The following is a 22,102-nucleotide window of genomic DNA, read 5'->3' on the forward strand; positions in this document are numbered from 1 at the left end:
GTGAAAGTCTAGTGCTATATACTACAGTACATCTACGTGTATATAAGAGGCCTATACAATGCTTTCCATATTTTGTTTGCTTGAATAAAGGCTGTAATCAAATGCCTAGTTTGCAATTATTTGCATTTACTTACCCCTAAATGGTTTGTGGTTCAAAGCACCAGAAGCCAAAAGCACGGAAAGCGGGCAGGCCAAAGAACCAATAACCCAGTAGGCAGCCACACTGTCAATAATTTGCTGCCTCAGCTGGTCATATACAGTTAGAGCTAGAGGGTATTGGTTAGTCTGTCATATAACAGCTTTTAATATCAATCACAAACTGCATTGGCACGAATCACTGTGTCTCTGAACTGCATTCAGTATGCACTTGGCAAGGTGTGTGTCAGGAATACACCCTGTATGTGGCACTAGTCAGTCACAGGGGACCACATTCATTCACTAGCTCGGATGGACTCAATAAAAATAGACCACACTCATTAACTAGGGCAATTTATCTTAAACAACCGTCTGGCCTAATGTTTTTGTGAAGTGGGAGACAAACAGAGAACATGAACCGTAACATTTGCAAATCTGTTTATCAGTTCTAGGGTACCTGCTTTAAGGTTGAACTGTCTGTGTACGTGTGCATTTCACTGAGGTTCCTCCTGTATAATAAATATTAATATTAAATACTCCTAGGTGTGATTGAATAAGTATACACGGTTCCCCGGGGACTCACTTCCCATTCCGGGTGCATCCCTGCCTCACGCATATTTCCAGGATTCATATTCATGGTGTATAGGGAGAAGAGCAGTGGGGAGAGAACCCAACCTTGAAGGGCGCCAGTGTTGGTGGAGCAGCTGTTTGACATTGCTATTTCCCCAGTCTCACTAGCTGCTGCAGAAAGTGACAGATATGAATTAATGAATTAATGCTTTTCCTTATAGCTTCCGAATGGCTGGACTCTAATTTAGTATACTTTTAACTTAAACTGTATTACACTGAAATACATGGTCAATAATTAGCCCTTCATGTTTCGTGCACGCCCTGGAGTCTCAGCAGTAGTCTATAATATAACAGGATTAACAGAAAGTGGGCGGGGCTTTGTGGATAGTACCTCTCTATATTAACACACCATCTTCATGATCCAATTTTTAAAACCGTTGTCAAAATTGTGACATTGAGGTTCTACCGACAATATGACGATCTACCAGTGTTTACGGCGTGTTATTGTATCTGCATCTGCATTTAGACCTGTTCACTATGTGGGACTCAGAGCTGGACTGAGAACATCATGCGTTCATCACACCATCAAGGACAAACCCAAGCTAGGTAAAGACAAAAATAACAACAATCCTGCATGCATATAGGTGTTGGGAGCTACAAGTACTGATCATAAGGGTCCATTATACTGAATAATATTTAATGCACATTATATTTAATAATAATATTTCATTATTCTTTACAAATAAATAATTTTGTTCAAATTTCCCACTTCCCTGAATTACAGTTTTATTGCAAAGTTGTTGATGGACTTGTTTTTCTTGATTCTCTGGAATCTAAACCTACATTTTTATTTGTTTAATTTTCACTATTGTTAGTGCATCAACAAGAATTTGTAAAACTTAACAATAATAATAATAATAATAACAACAAATTGTTTTAAAAATATATAAATATAATATTATTTTTTATAATGTAATAAAGTTATTAAATTTGTATTTTATATATAATATAAATTGTCATGGAGATCGCACTCTAACAATTGCACATCCACAATTTCTTTTTTTAATTTAAAAACAAAGTACAGATTTCCATAAACCTGTTTTCATTCATGAATACATTTTAAATGTAGATTTTAAATTTTTCCGGTACTATTAAGTACTAATACTAGTACTAATAAATATCATATACTATATATGCAATATTTATTTGACACTTTTACCCCAATAATTTGCCACTTAATTGCACAAGCTTCTATCTCTGTGGTCATAGGGCACCAAGAAAGCAATAATTAGGGTCTTATCATGTACAAAGTTCAACAAACATTAACTCATTAACATTAAGTTGTAACATTTTATAGCTAGAAATTGTGTAGCCTTTTCTCTTTTTTTACGATAGGCTATTGTGCTGATGGATGTGTAACTATTATCAAGATCAAATCCATAGGTCACTGGGCACTGTTTATTAATTCTGGGGTGAGCCCAAATAATAATTCATTAATTCATTAAGACTAATAATTCACGGTTTGCTTTATGATTTCAGACTCAGTCGTGACATATGAACAACTTAAGGTCATGCTGACCCGTCACAGAGTCCAGTTATTTGACGTCCGAAATCCAGATGAGTTCCAGGCAGGCCGCATTCCCGATTCTGTCAATGTTCCATGTGAGCAACATCTCAATTCAGTTTACGATGTTGTATGCCATAATTAATCATTAAAGCAGAGTACTAGTGAATTCTCTTATCTGATTAAAAATAAGGGTATTGTTTTTTTTTGTGATAGCTGCTATGACAGTAGATAAGACTATAAATTACCGGTTGGTCTAATACATCACCCTTTTTATGTTAACACTTAATAATAATCCAAGTTAAATAATAAAATCATTATTTATGATTATAAGTTCAGACCCTTCAGTGAGTCCCATAAATCTGATCTCAACTAAAAATCAATTTGTATAAAACTTTAAACTCTAAACTAAATGCACTTGCCATCATGCTGACACGTACCCTCCTTAAACAGTGGGACAGCTTGAGGAATCACTGAAGCTTTCTCCAGAGAAATTTGAAAAGCGTTTCAAGGTCAAGGCACCCAAAAAGGAGGATGATGACATCGTTTTTCACTGCCAAAAAGGCCGAAGAAGTTTAACAGCTCTTGAAACTGCCTGGCGTCTAGGATTCAGCAGGCAAGTTGTCAAGTATTCAAATGCACAATGAGTTTCCTCCTAGGCTTGGCTTGCTAAAATAACACGCTCTCTGCTTCTGTCTTTCAGGGCACGTCACTATGCAGGAGGATACAGTGAATGGGCTGAGAAAGAGAAGAAGTAGATAATTGCTGTAAAGCACATTGAGAAGCACATCATTCTCACTTTTCCTTTGTGTTTGAAAAAGATTTTAAGTAAACACCTACAATTTGATCTGCTTTTCTTTGCACCTTTTGCAAAGGCATTTACCATTCTGTTCACTCCTTGTAGGATTAAGACTTAATCTAACCAGAGCTTGGCATCAAAAGCCTTTTAATTTAATGCATACTGAATTCAAATTTTAAAAACCAATATAAGGTTTCATTTTGGCTTCCACTTCAGATCACGTGTTGTAAATAATACCAATCAATAATTCTTCAATACTTCAATTGATCGATATTATTTAATTATTTTCCTCAAAAATGCCTTGCTTCCATGATATTGTCCAATCACAGTACAAACGGCAGAATCTTTCTTTTTATGTTTACTGTGTTTGGTATTCAGCAGAAACCTGGAATGAACCCATTAAAGAATGTAATCATGAAATCATCAATGCAGCTGCCTATGTGTTATTATGTGTGTAATATAAAATAAAATACATGATAAAAATATCTTTTTTATTATGCCATCGATGAGACATCGAGATATAGTACATATAGTGCATTACCCAAATCTAATAGCATCACTGAATCCTTCTGAGAGATTTTAGATTTGGATTTCATAAGGTACAAATTTTACATTTTCTCACTGAAACATTGAGATCAAGCTTAAACCAAATATAAACCATGAACCATACAGGCAAACAAGCTGTGTGTAACAGCAGCCAGAAGGAGGCAGCAGAGCAATAGTTTAGCTTTCTGTAGTACATAGTATTATTTTTATTGCTAGAACTACAGACCTAGCATCATGGCCACAGGTGTGGAGGAACTAATTAAACTGACAGGATAGATGTTGTCATTCTTGCTGTCAGACTGATACACAACTCAAGGGCAGGACATTACTCAGGCTGATCCCCAGGTCAAGGTTAAAAATTGTGCACAACAACAGACACCAGTGAAAAACAACAACAAACGAGCAAACAAAGCCAATTACAACAACTACAGATAGAGAGTTTTAGAGATTGCAGTTACTGATCATTGTGACAATCTAATCTTGAACGGAGACATTCCTCTAGTGTTGTTTCTGTACACGACAGAAGCTCATAAATGGACCGGTTTGCACTAAAGTACAAATTAACTTTTTCTATCATCAAGATTTCCAGTTTGCTTCACAATGTCTGAATGTCAATCACAGTTTCTCTTTGTCTTCACCACACAATAATACTGCAGGCAGATTGCAGTACACACACACACACACACACACACACACACACACACACACACACACACACACACACACACACACACACACACACACACACACACACACACACACACAAACACACACACACACACACACACACACACACACACACACACACACACACACACACACACACACACACACACACACACAATATGCAGTTCCCCAATGCTCTAATGCTTAATCTGAACAAATAATTTTCGCACAAATTGGCTGTTGCATACGTTAATATGATGAATTAGATTGTAATAAAGGTCAGGCAGTGGGATGAACTTCATTATTTTTACATCAGTATGATATGAGTTATATCTCTGTGGTTAATCCTTTTTTTAAAAAAAAATAAGGGTTGATTTATTTAGTCCCTCTGTCTTGGCACAGACATTAATTAATGTTGAGGCTGAAATAGAAAAGATAGATAAACAGTCAGAGGCAGACACAGATAGATAGATAGATAGATAGATAGATAGATAGATAGATAGATAGATAGATAGATAGATAGATAGATAGATAGATGGACGGACGGACGGACGGACGGACGGACGGACGGACGGACGGACAGACAGACAGACAGACAGACAGACAGACAGACAGACAGACAGACAGACAGATAGATAGATAGATAGATAGATAGATAGATAGATAGATAGATAGATAGACACACACCAGCATGGACAGATGGAAGGATGGATGTGTGAATAGATAGATGAAAGAATGGATGAAGGATGAAGACAAAGCCAGGCTGAACATTAGACAGAAAGATAAAAATAGCTAAAGAAAGAGGGGATCGATGGGTGAAAGCATGGCTGGGTTATAAGAGAAAGTTATATACAGAAAACTATACATGGATGATTCAGTGGATGTATGGATGGATGATGGATGGACAGATAGATGGACAGAAGGGTGCTCAGATGAAAATATAGAAAATCATGCAAATAGATAGATAGATAGATAGATAGATAGATAGATAGATAGATAGATAGATAGATAGATAGATAGATAGATAGATAGATAGATCATTCCACACTTCCCAAAAGGTTTATTATAACATAAGAGTCCACCCCACCCCCACCCCTTTACAGTGGTATGACGTATTAGTGTTTTTTATAGATATTTACACGCAACCGCTTTTACATGAGGACACAGTGTCTTTAGTTTAAACACGAAAGAAAAGCCAAAGAAGAATAAAAAAAGACTTTTTTAGTGATATATGTGAACCTGTATGCTTTCGATCTGAGAGGTTTTTGGCTTCATTATCCAAACTGTAGTCCAGTATCAGCGTGGAGAGGGAGCACAAACACTCCTTTTTCTTTTCAAATGCACTGATGGACGACTCTGAAATCCATCTTTTTGACTTTGTGTAAAGAAGAATCAGTGCAGGATGTTCTCTAGAGTGAAAAGCGCTCGGTTTGTTCTCACTTGGAAAGCTGGAAAAGGCGCGCGCTCTCAGGAGCTAGACGGAGATGCGTCCTCACCAACTCAGCACGGACTCGCAAAAAACTCCTGGATTTTAGTAGAATAACTAGATGACAGAAAGTGCTGTGGGTTTCTTTCGATGTGCAGCACCGTGCATTGATGAGAAGGCTTTATATGCTCCATCCTGAAGAGGACTAGGGAGAATGGAGAAGAACACAGGCGAAGCGTCGGGGGAAGTTTGAGCGCACAGGAGTAGGTGCATCCCCGAGCTGAACGACCATCACAGGTAATAGAATGGATACTTTTATTAATATTCAGACAATTATTATCGATTAAATGAATGATTTTATGAGTGCATGTGTATGTGAGTTAATCTTTTTATTTATTTTTTTATTGCAAAACTGCTGAAAGTTTATTAAACACCATCATTAGAAACAACTTAGCCATGGACACAGGTGTTATATGTTAGTTATCTAATAACAGTCTACCCTATATCCAAATGTGCTGTCTAAATCATATGAAACCATTATGCACATAGAGCATTCATATATAACACTAATTATTCATGCAAATAATTCTTATTCTCCAGATCAAATATATTATTTACAAGGTTTAATGAGTCTGAGATCAATGCATGATAATGGTTAGTGTTTCATCAAACAGTAATATAAAAAATACCTTGTTTTCAACACTTTGTATAGATGATTCTTCACATTCTACGCCAGTATCAGAAGACCACTCCTACAACTCCAGAAGCATGTTAGGGACCCTTAAGGGGGTTGTTATTGACTTGTCAAAGCATGTCATGTGGAGGTTTACACAGGAAGCTAATCTCCTATTAGACCAACCATAGGATACGATGTGCTGCATTGGGAATTCCAGGTTTAAATGACTTTTGGACAGTTTTGGACAGATTTCACATTAGAATTTGTGTATATATTAAAACCAATTTCTGAGAAATAAATTTGAGACAGGCTCATGTCTTATGGGGTAAATGTATGGGCTTTAGCCAAATTTGGAATTCAGTCTGCCTAAGCTTTCAGTTTATTATCAATTTGACAAAAACTCATTAATCCCTATGATTCTCTATATTAACAGAGTGACCCGTTCTACGCACAATGTAGCTTACATTATAGTGTTTTGTGAAATTTCCAGAGATTAATGAGAACTTGGAGGCTGTAGGCTAATCGAAATGGCATTGTCAAAACAGAGGAAATAGAGGTGGAATGAGGACTGACCCACACTATTTCTAATATTAATGCAGCAGCTGAAATTAAACTCAGTTTAAACTGATGTACTATTAAAAAACTATATGCAGCTTTTTCAAACTCTGTCTCAAACCAGTACCAGTCTAATTCCAAAGGTGATTTACTGACCTGACAAAGGCACATTTGTATTGGCAAAGTTTGGAAAAGGAACATTAATAAAGTTCTAATATAATTCATAAGAACAAGTCAAACAATACAACTACAACATCACTATGATACTCGCTATACACGTCTACTAATAGCAAACGTATGGTAGCATGTATATGTGTTTATGATGAACTCATTTACATGTTTCTTTGTTGTTGACAGACAAGGACAAATACTTCAAATCTATAATCAACCCAGAGAACATGACAGGTTTTGCCGAACATCATTATATTTATAATAAAATAAGAACATGAAACAGTGAATTGAGGAATCTCTTCTCTTTAGTCTGGCAAGATTGTTTGTGTCTCTTTAGCCAGTCTGTTCTGCCTGAGTTTATACCTCACTAGCATGGTTCTCAGTGTCTGTCAGTATTATAAACCCCAAAAACCCCAAAGCATTTAGCTTTCTGTTTTTCTCCTCTTGTGCTTCTATGCCTGCGAATTGATAGTTAGTGTGTTTTCTGAGCCTAAAGAATGACTCACTGAGGTTACAATATGAGTGGGGATAGTAATTATACGGTGGTTCCATGATTTGCCCTTTTCACGTCCATATTAGAAGTTGATGTCCTTACAGAACTCTGCATACTTTACTACATTTTTACTGGATTTTCACAGAAAAAGGTGAAAAATTCTATGATCAAGAAAGGATCAGAAAGGTTTCTAAGAGCTTATTAGATGTTTATTACATTTCTCATGTTTGTAATTATATTATTTAAATGCTGGCTTAAAGAAGCAGTGGGCCAACGAGAATCAACTGGCCTAAGATCTTTTCCTATCTATTGAAAAACAACAAGTCTTGACTCTGCTATAGACACTGTCTTGGGACCGCAGGTTCATTTGCTGAAGACATTTTAAGACCTGTAATTAGGAGACAGCACATCCAGGTCCTGTATTAATGGGCAGGTTCAGTGGTCATTGTTCAGTTGGTTTCAACAGATCCAGGCTTTGCTGTAAAATCCAGAATCTTCTGTAGCCTCTGTTCCATGAGGGCAGTAAGTCTAGGTGTGAGCTCTGTTCAAGGGAAACTGTAGGTCCAGGTTCTGCTTTTGGACTGTTTAATGTCCATGCCCTCTCCCACTACCTCTTATCTTTCACTTATTTTCCTTTATGTCAATCTACGGTTTTAAGAAATTATGTTTTACCTTGCTATTAATCAGTAAATTCATGATACTTCTAATATTGTCCTTTCAGATTCCTTAAACCAGGCTTATTTCACAGGTTTTACACTAAATGGCAATGTTACACAGAAGTGACTGGTGGTGGAATGACTCGGAAAGATCCGTCTACACGATGCCAAACTCCAGCGTGGAGCCAGCTCAGGAGGAAGGAGTGCATAACTACTACGCCATGCTCTATTCGTTACTAATCCTGGCGATTGTATTCGGGAATGTGCTAGTGTGTTTGGCAGTGGTTCGAGAGAAGTCACTCCAAACCACAACCAATTATCTTGTGGTTAGCTTGGCTGTGGCTGATCTGCTGGTGGCTTCGCTGGTCATGCCTTGGGTTGTTTATTTAGAGGTGAGCAAAAAGAGATCAAAACCTTATTCATCAAAAACTGTATATTGACCCCGACCAGGATAAAGAGGTTACTGAAAGTGAGGGAATAAAAGTGAGCATGGCAATATTTCATTTTAGCACTGAATTGATTGATGAATGTTGTTGTGTCCTGGTCCCTCCATCTGGCTGGGAGTATGAAGCACCATGATGCAACAGTGAAATTTGTAATCCGTGCCCATGACCACAGGGCAAGGTCAAAAAATGACGCAAGCAAATTCATGTACAAAATGAGCAGAAGCCAAACTAGAAGATACTGTACGTCATTTGGACAGAGAACTGGAAAACAAAGACGGAATGAATTCAGAATCTTGTCTGAATGCAAACAATGAGGTCTAACCACAGATTAATAAAACACAATGAAGATTATTCAGAGCAACAAATTGCAGCAATAATTAGAGGACCAGCTGTAGGGTGGGACATGCAGTTATAGCAAAATAATCCATGCCAGGGTGATGTGATCCAATCTGACGTGATGCTGTTACTTTTACCATCCGATAGTTGACCGTTTTCTAAAACAGCATGTCATGAAGTCTGTTATTGTGCTTATATCATAGCAATTTGCTAATAATTAAAAGTGATTAAAACTTAATCTATTAAATAATGACACACCTTACTTATTTTTTACCATGTATAGTTACATCTAAAGTTGTGGAACATCTGAGGAAACAAGGCAGTCCCAGTCATGGCATAAGTTATTGCAGCTACAAACAGATTCTTAACCTCACCTGCAATCCAACCAGACTTTACACAGTGATACAAACCTGAAGTAAACAGTGAACCTCTGTGATACTTCAGAGGAGCAAAGCTGTTAACTCTAAATCTCTCAGTTCATTAGAGCGTGTCATACAAATAGCACAATTTGTGATTGAGAAAAACATTTCAGTTGATGAAAGCAGAGATTTGTAATTCAGAGCTGAAGCATCACTTCCAGGGGTTTATTAGATATAACTCAACCATCCATGACAACTGTGTTTCACTAAGGAATATAAAAGATAAGAACCAGTTCGTTTGTTTTTTTGCTTATTTGCCGTTGATTATCTGGAAAAATGCAGTATTTGTTAATCCAGGATCCAGTCCATGAAAACTCTTGCTTCATTTCTGCAGGTGGTCGGTGGCTCTTGGCTCTTTAGCCGTTTGTACTGCAATATATTTGTGATGTTGGACGTGATGATGTGTACAGCCAGCATTCTCAACTTGTGTGCTATCAGCATCGACAGGTAACATCACCGATATTTGTTCACAGGATTTTTTTACCTGTCTCGGCCGACTATATCCACGTTATGCTGAAAAATAACAAATAAAATGCTTAAAAAGACATATTAATGTTACCTTAATGTGTGAGTCCCATAGCTGAAAAAGGAAACATCTTTATTCATAATTCATCCCTTAATCCACTTTTAAGTTTACTTAGTTGTTATCAGATATTACTTGAATTTGCTGCCTAACATATTTTCCCTGGTTAAATACATAAAATTCACTTGATTTAACATATAAAGGTTATATAAAATATAATATATAAAATATAGAATATAAAATACAAATGTTTTGTCAGAGCATGGTGGCTTAGTGGTTAGCACGTTCGCCTCACACCGCCAGGGTCGGGGTTCGATTCCCGCCTCCGCCTTGTGTGTGTGGAGTTTGCATGTTCTCTCCGTGCCTTGGGGGTTTCCTCCGGGTACTCCGGTTTCCTCCCCCGGTCCAAAGACATGGTAGGTTGATTGGCATCTCTGGAAAATTGTCCGTAGTGTGTGTGTGTGTGCCCTGTGATGGGTTGGCACTCCAGGGTGTATCCTGCCTTGATGCCCGATGACGCCTGAGATAGGCACAGGCTCCCCGTGACCTGAGGTAGTTTGGATAAAGCGGTAGAAAATGAATGAGTGAGTGATATTTTTCTGTACTTATTGTACTGTCAGCAATTCCTTTATTCGATTTATGATGGGTTTGGAAGAATTTCTAAATTTCTCTTTGTGTTTAATTCCTTGTTTTAGGAATAATTGGTAAAAATGTTTGTAGTTCAAACCCAAATCTGATTCAACCGGACAAATCTCACGCATAGTAAGGCTTTTGTACATGAATGTTAATTAATATAATGAATTTATAATTATATAAATAATAATTCATTATGTGTTTTACTATAACTGTAATACAACCCACTAGGATCAGGCAGCAGGCAAAGTATATAAATTTATTTTAATTTTAATTATTGCTTTGATGACTTTCTTAGAAACAGGCCACAATTTGTCACAATAAAACGGACACTTTTTAATTAACTTTCAAAGTTAATTAATGTGCAAATAGTGAGGGTGTTCGTGGATCTGAGGGGATTTTAATTACACTCTGAGCTGAATGGCACAGTTTGAACCTTTATCAGCATTGTCATTATCATATCAATTATTTCCGAGACAAAATGCAATCAGTAGACACTGAGAGGTATCGGCTAAATAGGGGGAAATAATGGATCGGTTCATGTGGACCGAAATGGGCGAGACTACAAAACAAGGTCATTAATATTAATTCTGTTTCGAAACAGAAATCTATCTTGATTATTACACATGTTCTCACACTCCATGTGTCTGTCTATCTGTATTTAAACCCTTCTTCCGTATCCGTTCCTCTATCCATCCCTCCGCAATCCGTTCCTCTATCCATCCCTCCCTTCTCTGCTTTTCCTCCCTTTCTCCACATCATACCATCAAAGCAATTTAAACCCGAAGCCCGACGCAGACTTTGGGGTGAAAGTGTTAATAACACGCCTGTCCTGGACTTGTCTGTAATTTATTATTAATACCAATACACCAAGCCTAAAATCCACTGAGAGCAATAAGTAAAAACACACAAATCCCTCTGCCATTTTAAAGTGCCAGTTAATATATGCCTCGTTTTGAGCGACATAAAGAGTTGAATAATTAAAACCCTTGGGGCAGAACAAATGGTTTAAAGCAGCGTGTGAGTTAGAATATAAAAAAATGTAGCATAACCCAAAGTGCACATAATCAGGTAGTAAAAAAAGAAGTTTGCACATGAATTGAAGTCTTTGCAAATGTTTTCCCACCAGCACTTTATATATTTGATAGACATGCTGTATTTTAAAATATTTAAATGTATGTTTTAGAAGGGACTAAACTACATATTCAGTATTCCTTTGCCTGTTAGTTTCACGTCTCACTATACTGTATACTTATCTTTTATTTATTTCTACACCACTTGGAGGCTGTTTACTGCTGCAAAAGGATGGCACCACATGGACAGCCTAGAGATACACAGCATTACTGTAGACGGTCCCAGAAACTTATAAACCACCAAGTTTGCTTCGTTGAACAGTTCCATCAGTGAACAGTCAACAAAATAGACTTCAATTAAGAATTATTATTAATTTCTTGGTTACACAATTGCACTTTTTGACCATATATCCCTCATATTGTCTCAGGTAGTTTTCTGACCTCAGGCTTGCTCATTAGGGATAAATTTCATTCATTCATTCATTCATTCATTTTCTACCACTTATCCGAACTTCTCGGGTCACGGGGAGCCTGTGCCTATCTCAGGCGTAATCAGGCATCGAGGCAGGATACACCCTGGACGGAGTGCCAACCCATCACAGGGCACACACACACTCTCATTCACTCACACACTCACACACTACGGACAATTTTTCCAGAGATGCCAATTAACCTACCATGCATGTCTTTGGCCCGGGGGAGGAAACCGGAGTACCCGGAGGAAACCCGCCGAGGCACAGGGAGAACGTGCAAACTCCACATTCACAAGGTGGAGGCAGGAATCAAACCCCCAACCCTGGAGGTGTGAGGCAAACGTGCTAACCACTAAGCCACCGTGACCCCAGGGATAAATTTAAAATACATTATTTATATCTGAAATGTATATATTTCTGTAAGGCTGCATCATGACAATTCAAGCAATTACTTAACAGTAGTTACGGAAACCGCTTAAGGAAATATTTCAGGATTGACACTGCTATATATTTATTTCTCAAAACAATGCTTTACTTTGTCTTCCTTTATCAGGTTTCTGAGCAGTCTGCCTGTTTCTCTGCAGGTACACAGCCGTGGTCATGCCCGTACTGTACAACACGACTAACAGTTCACGTAAAAGGGTGTCAGTCATGATAGGCACAGTGTGGATCCTGGCCTTCGCTGTCTCCTGCCCTTTACTGTTTGGCTTCAACACCACAGGTGAGAATGTAGAAGTCCTGTATCAGGCACAGAATTCCAAAAGATACCATGGGAATCCAATTCGCTGCATTTTCTTAACTGTTGTGTGGCTATAATTTGTGTGAGTGGTAATATACACCCTCTTAACACAGTGTTGTTATCATTTTTTCCTGAAATGTACCTTTCTAAAATAGAATTCAAAGTTACTGCTTTCAGACAGTTAAAACATCCTGTTTTGTACTTACTAGTTCGTTAGAAATTATGTTAACAATATTGAATTTTTCTGAATGAATTAAATACAAGATATAATAATCAGTGACACCTTAACCACAGTTAATTATTTGCCTTTAATATCACAAATTGTTTAATTCCTCTTATTCCTCTTATAATATTTTATTTATTAAAGAGCAACGCATTATATATTTTTTAATTCATTTATATTCATTTAAAGGTACGTTTTAATAATGAATCGGATAGTCCACAAAATGAGATTGTTCCAGTTATCACTTATGTTACAGCAGCTATAAATTGTTACTCCCATGTTTTCATAGTTAATAAAATAGAAAATAAACTACAATTAAACGAAAACAAAACAACACTTTTTCTCCTCACTTAGACTTTCCTATAGCAAGTTACAGACAGTGGAGATGCTTTCCATTATTTCCTATACAAAATGTTATTATCAGCAATTTATATTTTATATATTTTTGTGCATAAAAATTATTTCTTATAATTCATTCATTCAATCATTTCCTACCGCTTATCCGAACTTCTTGGGTCACGAGGAGCTTGTGCCTATCTCAGGCGTCATCGGGCATCGAGGCAGGATACACCCTGGACGGAATGCCAACCCATCGCAGGGCACACACACACTCTCATTCAATCACACACACACACACACTACGGACAATTTTCCAGAGATGCCAATCAACCTACCATGCATGTCTTTGGCCCGGGGGAGGAAACTGGAGTACCCGGAGGAAACCCCCGAGGCACGGGGAGAGCATAAAAACTCCACACACACAAGGCGGAGGCGGGAATCGAACCCCCAACCCTGGAGGTGTGAGCCGAATGTGCTAACCACTAAGCCACCGTGCCCCCCCTATTTCTTATAATCATTATTATTATTATTATTATTATTATTATTATTATTATTATTATTATTATTATTGTTGTTGTTGTTGTTGTTGTTGTTGTTAGACTTAGACTGTAAATCGTCTGCTATTAATATAAACCTGTGATATCAATTATAGTCTGTGCTATTGACATAAACAAAATCAACACATTCAATTAGGCCAAAAGTAAAGAACTGATCAGAGCTGAGTTGTTGTTGTTTATTTTTTAATTCTTAATACCTTTCAGGCCTTTTAATCAAATTCTGATTAGTATTTACAAAAGGATATACAGAGCAAACTCTGCAGCCACTCGATCTGCTTAATCAGTTAATTAGACTCCGGCTGAGAAGTAAGGGCTGATATACAAAGAAGCCTTCTGGGAATAAAACAGCAGTTTTCTGACATTGGTTCACAATTAATAACTCCTGCTCTACCTTCTGGACTGATTAGGCATTCAAAGTTTGAGTATGTCACCATAGAAACTAAATCATTCAGCTGTGCATTTGTATTGATTCGTTGTTATGACCCAGCTGACACCATCACCTCCAACTGTTATCACATGATGACTTTAATGTCTGGAGCGCAACTGAAAATGAGCTCATTTTGTTGGACTGTAATTGCTAATAATGGCAGTTAGATAGTATAAATGCCCTAAAGTTCAGGTCCATTCATTTATCTACATTTTGTAATTACATTATAGTTAGTCAGTTTATGCGCTTACGTGCATCATCTTATGATAGTGTTACCAAAATGTTTTTATGCCTTTGTGTTTGCAGATGATCCACTGGTGTGCTCCATATCGAACCCTGATTTTGTCATCTATTCGTCTGTCGTGTCGTTCTACCTTCCCTTCGTGGTGACGTTGCTGGTTTACGTGCGCATCTACATCTTCCTCAGGAGAAGGAGGAAGAGGATAACTTTCCGGCAAGCCAGCAGCGAAGTTCCACCAGGATCCACACTGCCAACCGCAGTAAGAGAAACACACACGTTCATGCAGCGGTGTAGGAGGTTGGATGGAGGGGTTGTTGGTTACATAATGGACATTACATACAACGATGCAGATGATTTAATAGGTTTCAAATCAATATTAATAATAATATTCATGATGATTAAAGATTTGCTCAGTGTTTGCATTGTAATGATGTTCATAAAAGGTCAAGGATGTAATGCTCAGTATTTAACGTCAAACTCCTACCAGTGAAGTCACATATGTAATTACTTTCTATGATCGCTGTACTCATGTTCCGTGCACGTGAATCGGATAGGGCTTTCACAAAACACGTCCCGGCCCAAATCTGCAGAGAATCGCTGTCTGATGTCAACCCAAAATGCATGACCATATCATATTTATCGATATAATTGCATACCTTATGCCCCCCTCTCCACCCGTAACTGAAATTAATGACCATCAGATAATAACAGAAGAATCTCTCATGCATAAGGTGTTAGTGTTCCAGCACGGAGCATTACAGATCAATTTTAGGTTACATGCCAATTCGCTTTTATATTTCTCCATTTCATATCCATTTTGGCCAGCAGAGCATGTTAGAAAGCATCATCTATCACTGAAGCAGATCAATCTAAACCAAGCCCCTGATCACTGGACGTGGTTTCCGTGTCGTTATTCTGAAATTGAGCCGAGACCTTGAAACAGTTCCAACAGGGCCATTTCATTGTTATTTGCTAACAACTTTTCCTCTAGTAACTTTTCCTCTATTTTTTACACGGATATTAGACCTAAACACAGCACAGGTCGACAGGAATTTTTCATTTCATCTTCCTGCTTTAACCCGCAACATTTTTTTTCTCACTCAAGACTTTTTCTTTTATTCTGTAATTAGAATATGATGCGTGTTCCTTTGTGTTTTTGTTTTATACTTGCATTTTTTTAAAGCTGTGAAAGGAAAGTATTATAGCAGAATGTGGTAGCTATACTACAGCTTTATATAAAGCTTATTGCACCATTTAACTTGGTGTTAATCAATCAAGTTTTTTAAGGTGTCTGTTGTTTAAAGAATTCTAAAATTCTGTAAAAAAAAAAACATTCGCTCTCATTGCCATGGCCCGGGCTCATTTCCCGAGCAGGAGGAAACCCCTGAGGCACGGGGAGAACATGCAAACTCCACACACACAAGGCGGAGGCGGGAATCGAACCCCCAACCCAGGAGGTGTGAGGCAAACATGCTAACCACAAAGCCACCGTGCCCCCTAGCCTATTTTTCCTGAAGAAATTCTACCATGCGTTTGGGCTCGACTTTATCCATTCCACAAGCAGTTCTAGCTATAAAAAAAACAAAACAACTACGTCCATAAGGTCAGTTCTTTATTTTTAGTGATTTGCAATACAGAGTCTTTTCCACTGTCTAATAACATGTGCATGTGAATAGGTTTATCACAGAGCATCAAAACGGGACATCCCTCCTTACTAAAACTTAAAATTCAACTGTAAAATATAGTTTATATTTACATTATGCACTTTTACATTAAAAAACAAGTACATGGTGGTCACTGTAAAAGTTCTCTTCCGTATTGAAACACAGCACAATGATCATCCTTTATTAAAACATGTCTGCACTTAACTTTCTCATTCCTACACCTTCTGAAGCTGTGGCTACACATCAAGATCTCGTTACTATGTGTTAAAGAAGTGCACTATTTTTTAATAAATATGGATATTAGAAGCAAGACTTTATATAATATAGATTTATATCTTCCTCTTACCCCCCCCCCACCTTTCCACCTCGCTTTTAAACCTTCTCTCCCTTTCAGTCTTGTCTTTCTTCTCCTCTCATACTTATTTCCTCTGCTTTTCTTTCTGACTCTGTCCCTAAGGAGACCTGTTTGCAAGACGATGCTCAAAAAGACAGACGTGACCTGTCTCCCATCAGGATCAATGTGGTAAATGTGTGTATATCTTTCATCTGCTAAACACTTGACATTTGGTATAAATGTACTGTATACTCTGCTGAAATAGGCGCGTGTGCCGAGGGACCCCTTTGTGTAATGAACGGCAGTCGAGCATGCTCTTTATTTAGCCCAGTTTATTTTGACTGCTTTGTCATGCTGTATTATTACCCCAGGGATACAAGCTGTGAGCTGGAAATTTGCAATCCCTGAGCGCAGGTTCTTCACGCTAGGTGCTTCGTTCCTCTCACAGGGTCTTGATGCTCCAATGTCATATTAATTTTTCACACCAATTTTCAACCCAACAAATAACCTTAACAGTGAACATGATAGTTATTACGGCACTGAACATGGACCGGTCTCATAGTGAGGGAGACTGAAGGAGATACAGAGATATCTTCTCTTGATATTTATTTAATACTGCATTACAAAATAGGAATTTAGTTATACCCATTAAAGGTTTCGAAACATCTTTACGAATACTGTACCACACTGCACTTTTAATAACTAAAGGTTGTTGGATTACTGTTCTAGTTTTGCGTATTGCTCTGTATATGGACTATCTAACTGATTATTCATCATTATATTTTCACATATAGTGTAATTGCAATTGTCATCTTTCCAGGAGAGCACAGAGAAGGTGGCTCGTCCCCGGCTGCTATCAGGCTGTCTACGACGTAAACGGCCTAAAACGGTCCCCGTCGATAACTCCATCCTTCCCCCGGTGGACACGCCGAACTACTGCAGCATCAGCCAGGCCTCCTTTGCACGCACCGAAGCCGAGCCCAACCGTGATGAAGAGGTGAGGCAAGAAGAAGAGCAAGCGACTGTGAGGCGAAGTGAGGTGAAGGAGATGTCTAACGGACACGCTCGCACCACAGTTCGTCCTGCTCGGGTCTCACGGCACAACAACCAGAGCCGCTACAGGAACCGACAGTCCAGAGAGAAGAAAGCCACACAGATGCTGGCTATTGTACTGGGTGAGTACTAATGTGGACATGAACTGTAGGAACGTCCCTGATCAGATATTATTTGGGTGGTGGATCACCTTAAAATCATCACTGGGTACAAAAATAGTCCACAATTACATAGACACTAACCGATCATAGGCATATATGAGCATATTTTTGTACAAAAGGGAACATGACCTTTCTGACCACCTATATGTCAGATTACAATACAATCCATCACCAAGAAGGAAACATGCACATGTACATTAAAAAAAGAAGAACTTTAGCGTCCAAATGTAAATGTGCAATAGTTCGACAGAGTTGTGTAAAAAAAATAGGGGGGTTGGAACCCAGCAATACTGAAGTCCCTGAAGTCCCAACAATGCTGAAGACTCCAGAAATCACAGTTTTTCTGCATTCTGATTTTCAGTGTGAAATCTACTTTAATAACTGCATGATGGAGCAGCTATACGGGTGTTCCTAATAAAGTGGACGGTCTGGATTGCTTTGTGTTGCAGTGGTTTATGTGCGTGAATCAATGAAGAGCTGCAGGTGGGAAAAAGCCCGTCGTTAGAGATTGGTTTGCAGTTAGCTGAGGCTTTACCTACTATCTCAATTTCCTGCTGCGACTCATCGTCTGCTAAAAAAAAGATAAAGTGCACCTGCTTCTAGGAATCTGGCTGCAAGCCCACTGTAGTAAACAGACAGAAAAGCCCTCACATACTGTATCTTACTGATAAACATTTATCAGAATTTCATTCTGGTTTACCTTTTGACGTAATTTTCTGGGAAAAAATCCAATGAGGGATTATAGTGTCACTGATTTGTGAACCTGTCTCGTTCTCAGCTTCATCCACCCCTGAATTTAATAGAAACCGGATCACAACCCGGCGATCTCTCTGTGCTACGGCTTTGTAAGCTGTCATCCTGAAGCACAACCACCTGGGGAACCCCGAAGAGTGTCATTTAGTCGTCCAGACGGAGTCAGGCTCTGTAAAATTAGGTTGATGGCTTGCTAAGTTCCCAGAAAACAATTTCACACAATTAGTGCTCTGCCTCACGATCTGTTGCGGCGCCTTGTGAAAGCCAGCGTATCGTACACTTGATGAATGGCATTGATGGTAATCTGAAGTGTCTGGCTAATCAGGAAGGGAATTAAATCACATTAATGACAGCTGCCTCAGCCCAAAGTCTGACTGGTCCGTTTTACAATTCTACAATTCTTTAGAAATCCTAGGTGTTGGAGGTCTAGCCTTTAGTGTACATTAATCTATAACCACACTTAGGTATAGAGGTTAATAAGTGTGCCATGTTGGTTTGATGTTTATTAAGAGATAATAAAGTGTGTGTGTGTGTGTGTGTGTGTGTGTGTGTGTGTGTGTGTGTGTGTGTGTGTGTGTGTTTGTGTGTGTGTGTTTATGTGTGTGTGTTTATGGACATTTCCCAGGAGTCTTTCTCATCTGCTGGTTGCCCTTCTTTGTGACTCACATCTTGAACACTCACTGCAGGAAGTGCCACGTGCCGCCCGAGCTGTACAGCGCCTTCACCTGGCTCGGCTACGTCAACAGCGCCCTCAATCCTGTCATTTACACCACATTCAACATAGAGTTTCGCCGAGCCTTCATCAAAATCCTGACCTGCTGATCGTGTCTTTAGAATTCTTCAAACTTTTCTCGCTGTAGACAAAATGAATGCCAAAATGTTAAAGGCCTTTGAACGCTCTTTGGTCATTGTCTGGCCATATTCTAAATCACTTCATGCTTCCAGCTAAGAGTTCCAGTAAATTGGACACATAAGAAGCCACTGGATTCAACACTGAAATGAGAGCTGAGGGAAAAGTGCTTTGGATCATGTAAACAACACTCAAGAACACGATCAGCATCAAAAAGCTTATGGATTACATATCACTTGAGGTACCTTCTCTGTGTAATAAGACCTGAAAGATCTCGCATATCAGGAGAGCTCAAGGACACGATCAGCATCTGAGCCTCTATAAATCATGGATGTTCTGCTCTTTGTTCCAAGAAGCTGTTTTTTCCAGTTTCTGGTCTCATTTGTATTTGCATGTCTTTGAAACGTCCCATTTTGGATGGAAATGCTCAGAAAGCATCCAGGCGGTGTTACAGGAAGTAAAGTATTGTCTTGTAAATGTTCGCTACCAGCTTATTTAAATGGAATGCATTGAGAAGTGACACCTAAGAGTCATGAAAACTATGTTGGTGGCCATTACATTTGTGACATGTTTATATTATTGTAAATTAAACCAAAAAAAAAAAAACATCCATGTGCTCTGGTCTGATAAATAGAAAATAGAAACACTTAGGAAGAATGACCTTGAGCCTTGAGGAAAGACGTTAGAGAAGAGAATGAGACAGGAAAGATGAACGGAGGGAGGAAGTGCAGACCAGCTGGAGATGCTCTGGAGATGGATGTGGACAGTGGAAGAAAGAAAAAGAGGAGAGAAGGAGAGAGAGAGAGAGAGAGAGAGAGAGAGAGAGAGGGAGAGAGAGAGAGAGAGCAAGAGATGTACACCACACTCAAGCGTATTTTAAATTTTAGCCCTAAAAGCGCCCGCTTTTTGTGAAGATACTCAGAAAATCTCGGTGTACACAGCACATACACACACACACACACTTCTCACAAGAATGACAATGTGAGTGATGACAGCTGCGTCTCAGTCTGTTTAATTAGTAATTCATGGCAAAAGACAGCTAATGAATTTACCATGATTCTTCTTCAGCCACACGTCGTTCTTCCTCTGTCCAACTTAACAAGTCCTTCACTGCAGATTAACCCAGTCAAGCTGCTCGTCTCTGTTAAGCCTTTACACACAGTGAGGTCCTGTCAGAGAGGCTTATCACTTCCTATAAGCATTTCTTTATAAGGGATTGTGTGTGTGTGTGTGTGTGTGTGTGTGTGTGTGTGTGTGTGTGTGTGTGTGTGTGTGTGTGTGTGTGTGTGTGTGTGTGTGTGTGTGAGTGTGAAAGCAGACATGTTCTTAAACAGCACAAATGTACAAACAATATCATGCAATATATTTTTTAATGCTTTTAGCTTTTTATTTTTAGGGTCCAGCTGCTCCAAGGAAATGTTAGTAATCGCTTTACCAAAGTAACTCTTATTTAATTTCTTGTAATTCTACTGTTCTTGTTTATTTTTAATAGATGTCATAGCCAATTTATGTGGAAATATGGAAAAGTCACAAATGTAATTTTGAATAATGCTTATATTTAAAAAAAAACATTTGTAAGAGCATTTTTATTTTCTAAAGACATTTTAAAGGCAAATCCAGTTTGGAGGATACGACAAAGGTTAATAAGGTGATGAGAGATTAAAAACTTTTAAAGTGACGTCGGTAAAACATAACCCACATTGATCCTATTGGCTGAATGAAAACCTTTTTTTATTTATTTCTATGAAACTGACTCATTAAAATTAATTTCCTTATGTGTTCCTTATTGCTGCCTCACAACTCATAAGTCCAGGGTCCCATTTACAGTATGTCATTCGGTTACTGTCTGTATGACCATTTTGTGCATTTTCTCAGTGAGGTTTCCCAGGGCTTTCTGGTTTCCTTTGCAAAGACATGCAACTAGGTGGATCGGTGACACTAAAATTACCCCTAGGTGTTAAAGAGTATGCACATGGTGACCGGTGCTGGACCAGCATCCTGTCCAGGTTAATACGGTACATCTTAAAGCCGCTATCCCAGTATTCCCAGTATCCATGTGGGGGTATACTAAATTATGCATTCACCTGTAGCTGTGAAAATTCTTCAATTAAATTGATGAACCCCTATCATGCATTTAAATTTCTGTAAAACATAGTCCTTGTGGGTTTAGTTCACATTACAGAAAGGCATACGAGTTCACTTCATTAAAGTGAGGAAGACAGAGTGAGGCATGAGAGAGCGATCGATTAGGCTTTGTGCTCACATCAAGTAAGGCCCAGCTTCACTCACATGATTTGATGAAGTCCCCCTGAGACAGTTAGCAGGTTTAGTATTGAAGTATTGGCAGTTTGTCGATGCTCTTTCCTGTTTACACACACAAACATTCGGAAATGTGACTGTGCTTAAACTGCGAAACATACACGCTTGCTTGGAATGTCGTCCCAATTGCATGATTGTGTGCTGCTTCATTATTCACAGTCATCACTGGAGGTGTGCGTGTTTGTATTGAAGTGCTAAATGATGAGCAATGAGACTTTAAAGTGTGAAATCCTGCTTCTGCAGGTCAATCTCCGAAACTCATCCAGCATTAATCAGCCCTTA

The 22,102-nt window shown here is 38.5% G+C and overlaps 2 protein-coding genes across 5 annotated transcripts; both read left to right on the plus strand.

Moving 5' to 3' along the window:
• Nucleotides 1-1,122: 1,122 nt before the first annotated feature.
• si:ch211-161h7.8 (thiosulfate:glutathione sulfurtransferase) lies at nt 1,123-3,553 on the plus strand. The gene is made up of 4 exons (XM_027175005.2): nt 1,123-1,311; nt 2,245-2,367; nt 2,723-2,885; nt 2,973-3,553. The coding sequence occupies exons 1-4, from the start codon at nt 1,179-1,181 to the stop codon at nt 3,025-3,027; spliced, it is 474 nt and encodes a 157-aa protein (XP_027030806.1). The 5' UTR covers nt 1,123-1,178; the 3' UTR covers nt 3,028-3,553.
• Nucleotides 3,554-5,397: 1,844 nt separating this feature from the next.
• drd3 (dopamine receptor D3) lies at nt 5,398-21,502 on the plus strand. 4 transcript variants are annotated; one of them, XM_047808412.1, is made up of 8 exons: nt 5,398-6,003; nt 8,323-8,649; nt 9,793-9,905; nt 12,745-12,881; nt 14,752-14,945; nt 16,745-16,879; nt 17,505-17,859; nt 19,277-21,502. In XM_047808412.1, exons 2-8 carry the CDS (start codon nt 8,362-8,364, stop codon nt 19,471-19,473), a joined length of 1,419 nt encoding a protein of 472 aa, XP_047664368.1. In that variant the 5' UTR covers nt 5,398-6,003; nt 8,323-8,361; the 3' UTR covers nt 19,474-21,502. The 4 variants fall into 4 exon arrangements, with proteins under 4 accessions (XP_047664368.1, XP_027031775.2, XP_047664369.1 ...); XM_027175974.2 differs by having other exon boundaries at nt 16,808-16,879; XM_047808413.1 differs by having other exon boundaries at nt 8,350-8,649.
• The last annotated feature ends 600 nt before the right edge of the window (nt 21,503-22,102 follow it).

Source organism: Tachysurus fulvidraco, chromosome 25, assembly GCF_022655615.1.
Source record: "Tachysurus fulvidraco isolate hzauxx_2018 chromosome 25, HZAU_PFXX_2.0, whole genome shotgun sequence".
NCBI classification, from domain to species: Eukaryota; Metazoa; Chordata; class Actinopteri; order Siluriformes; family Bagridae; genus Tachysurus; species Tachysurus fulvidraco.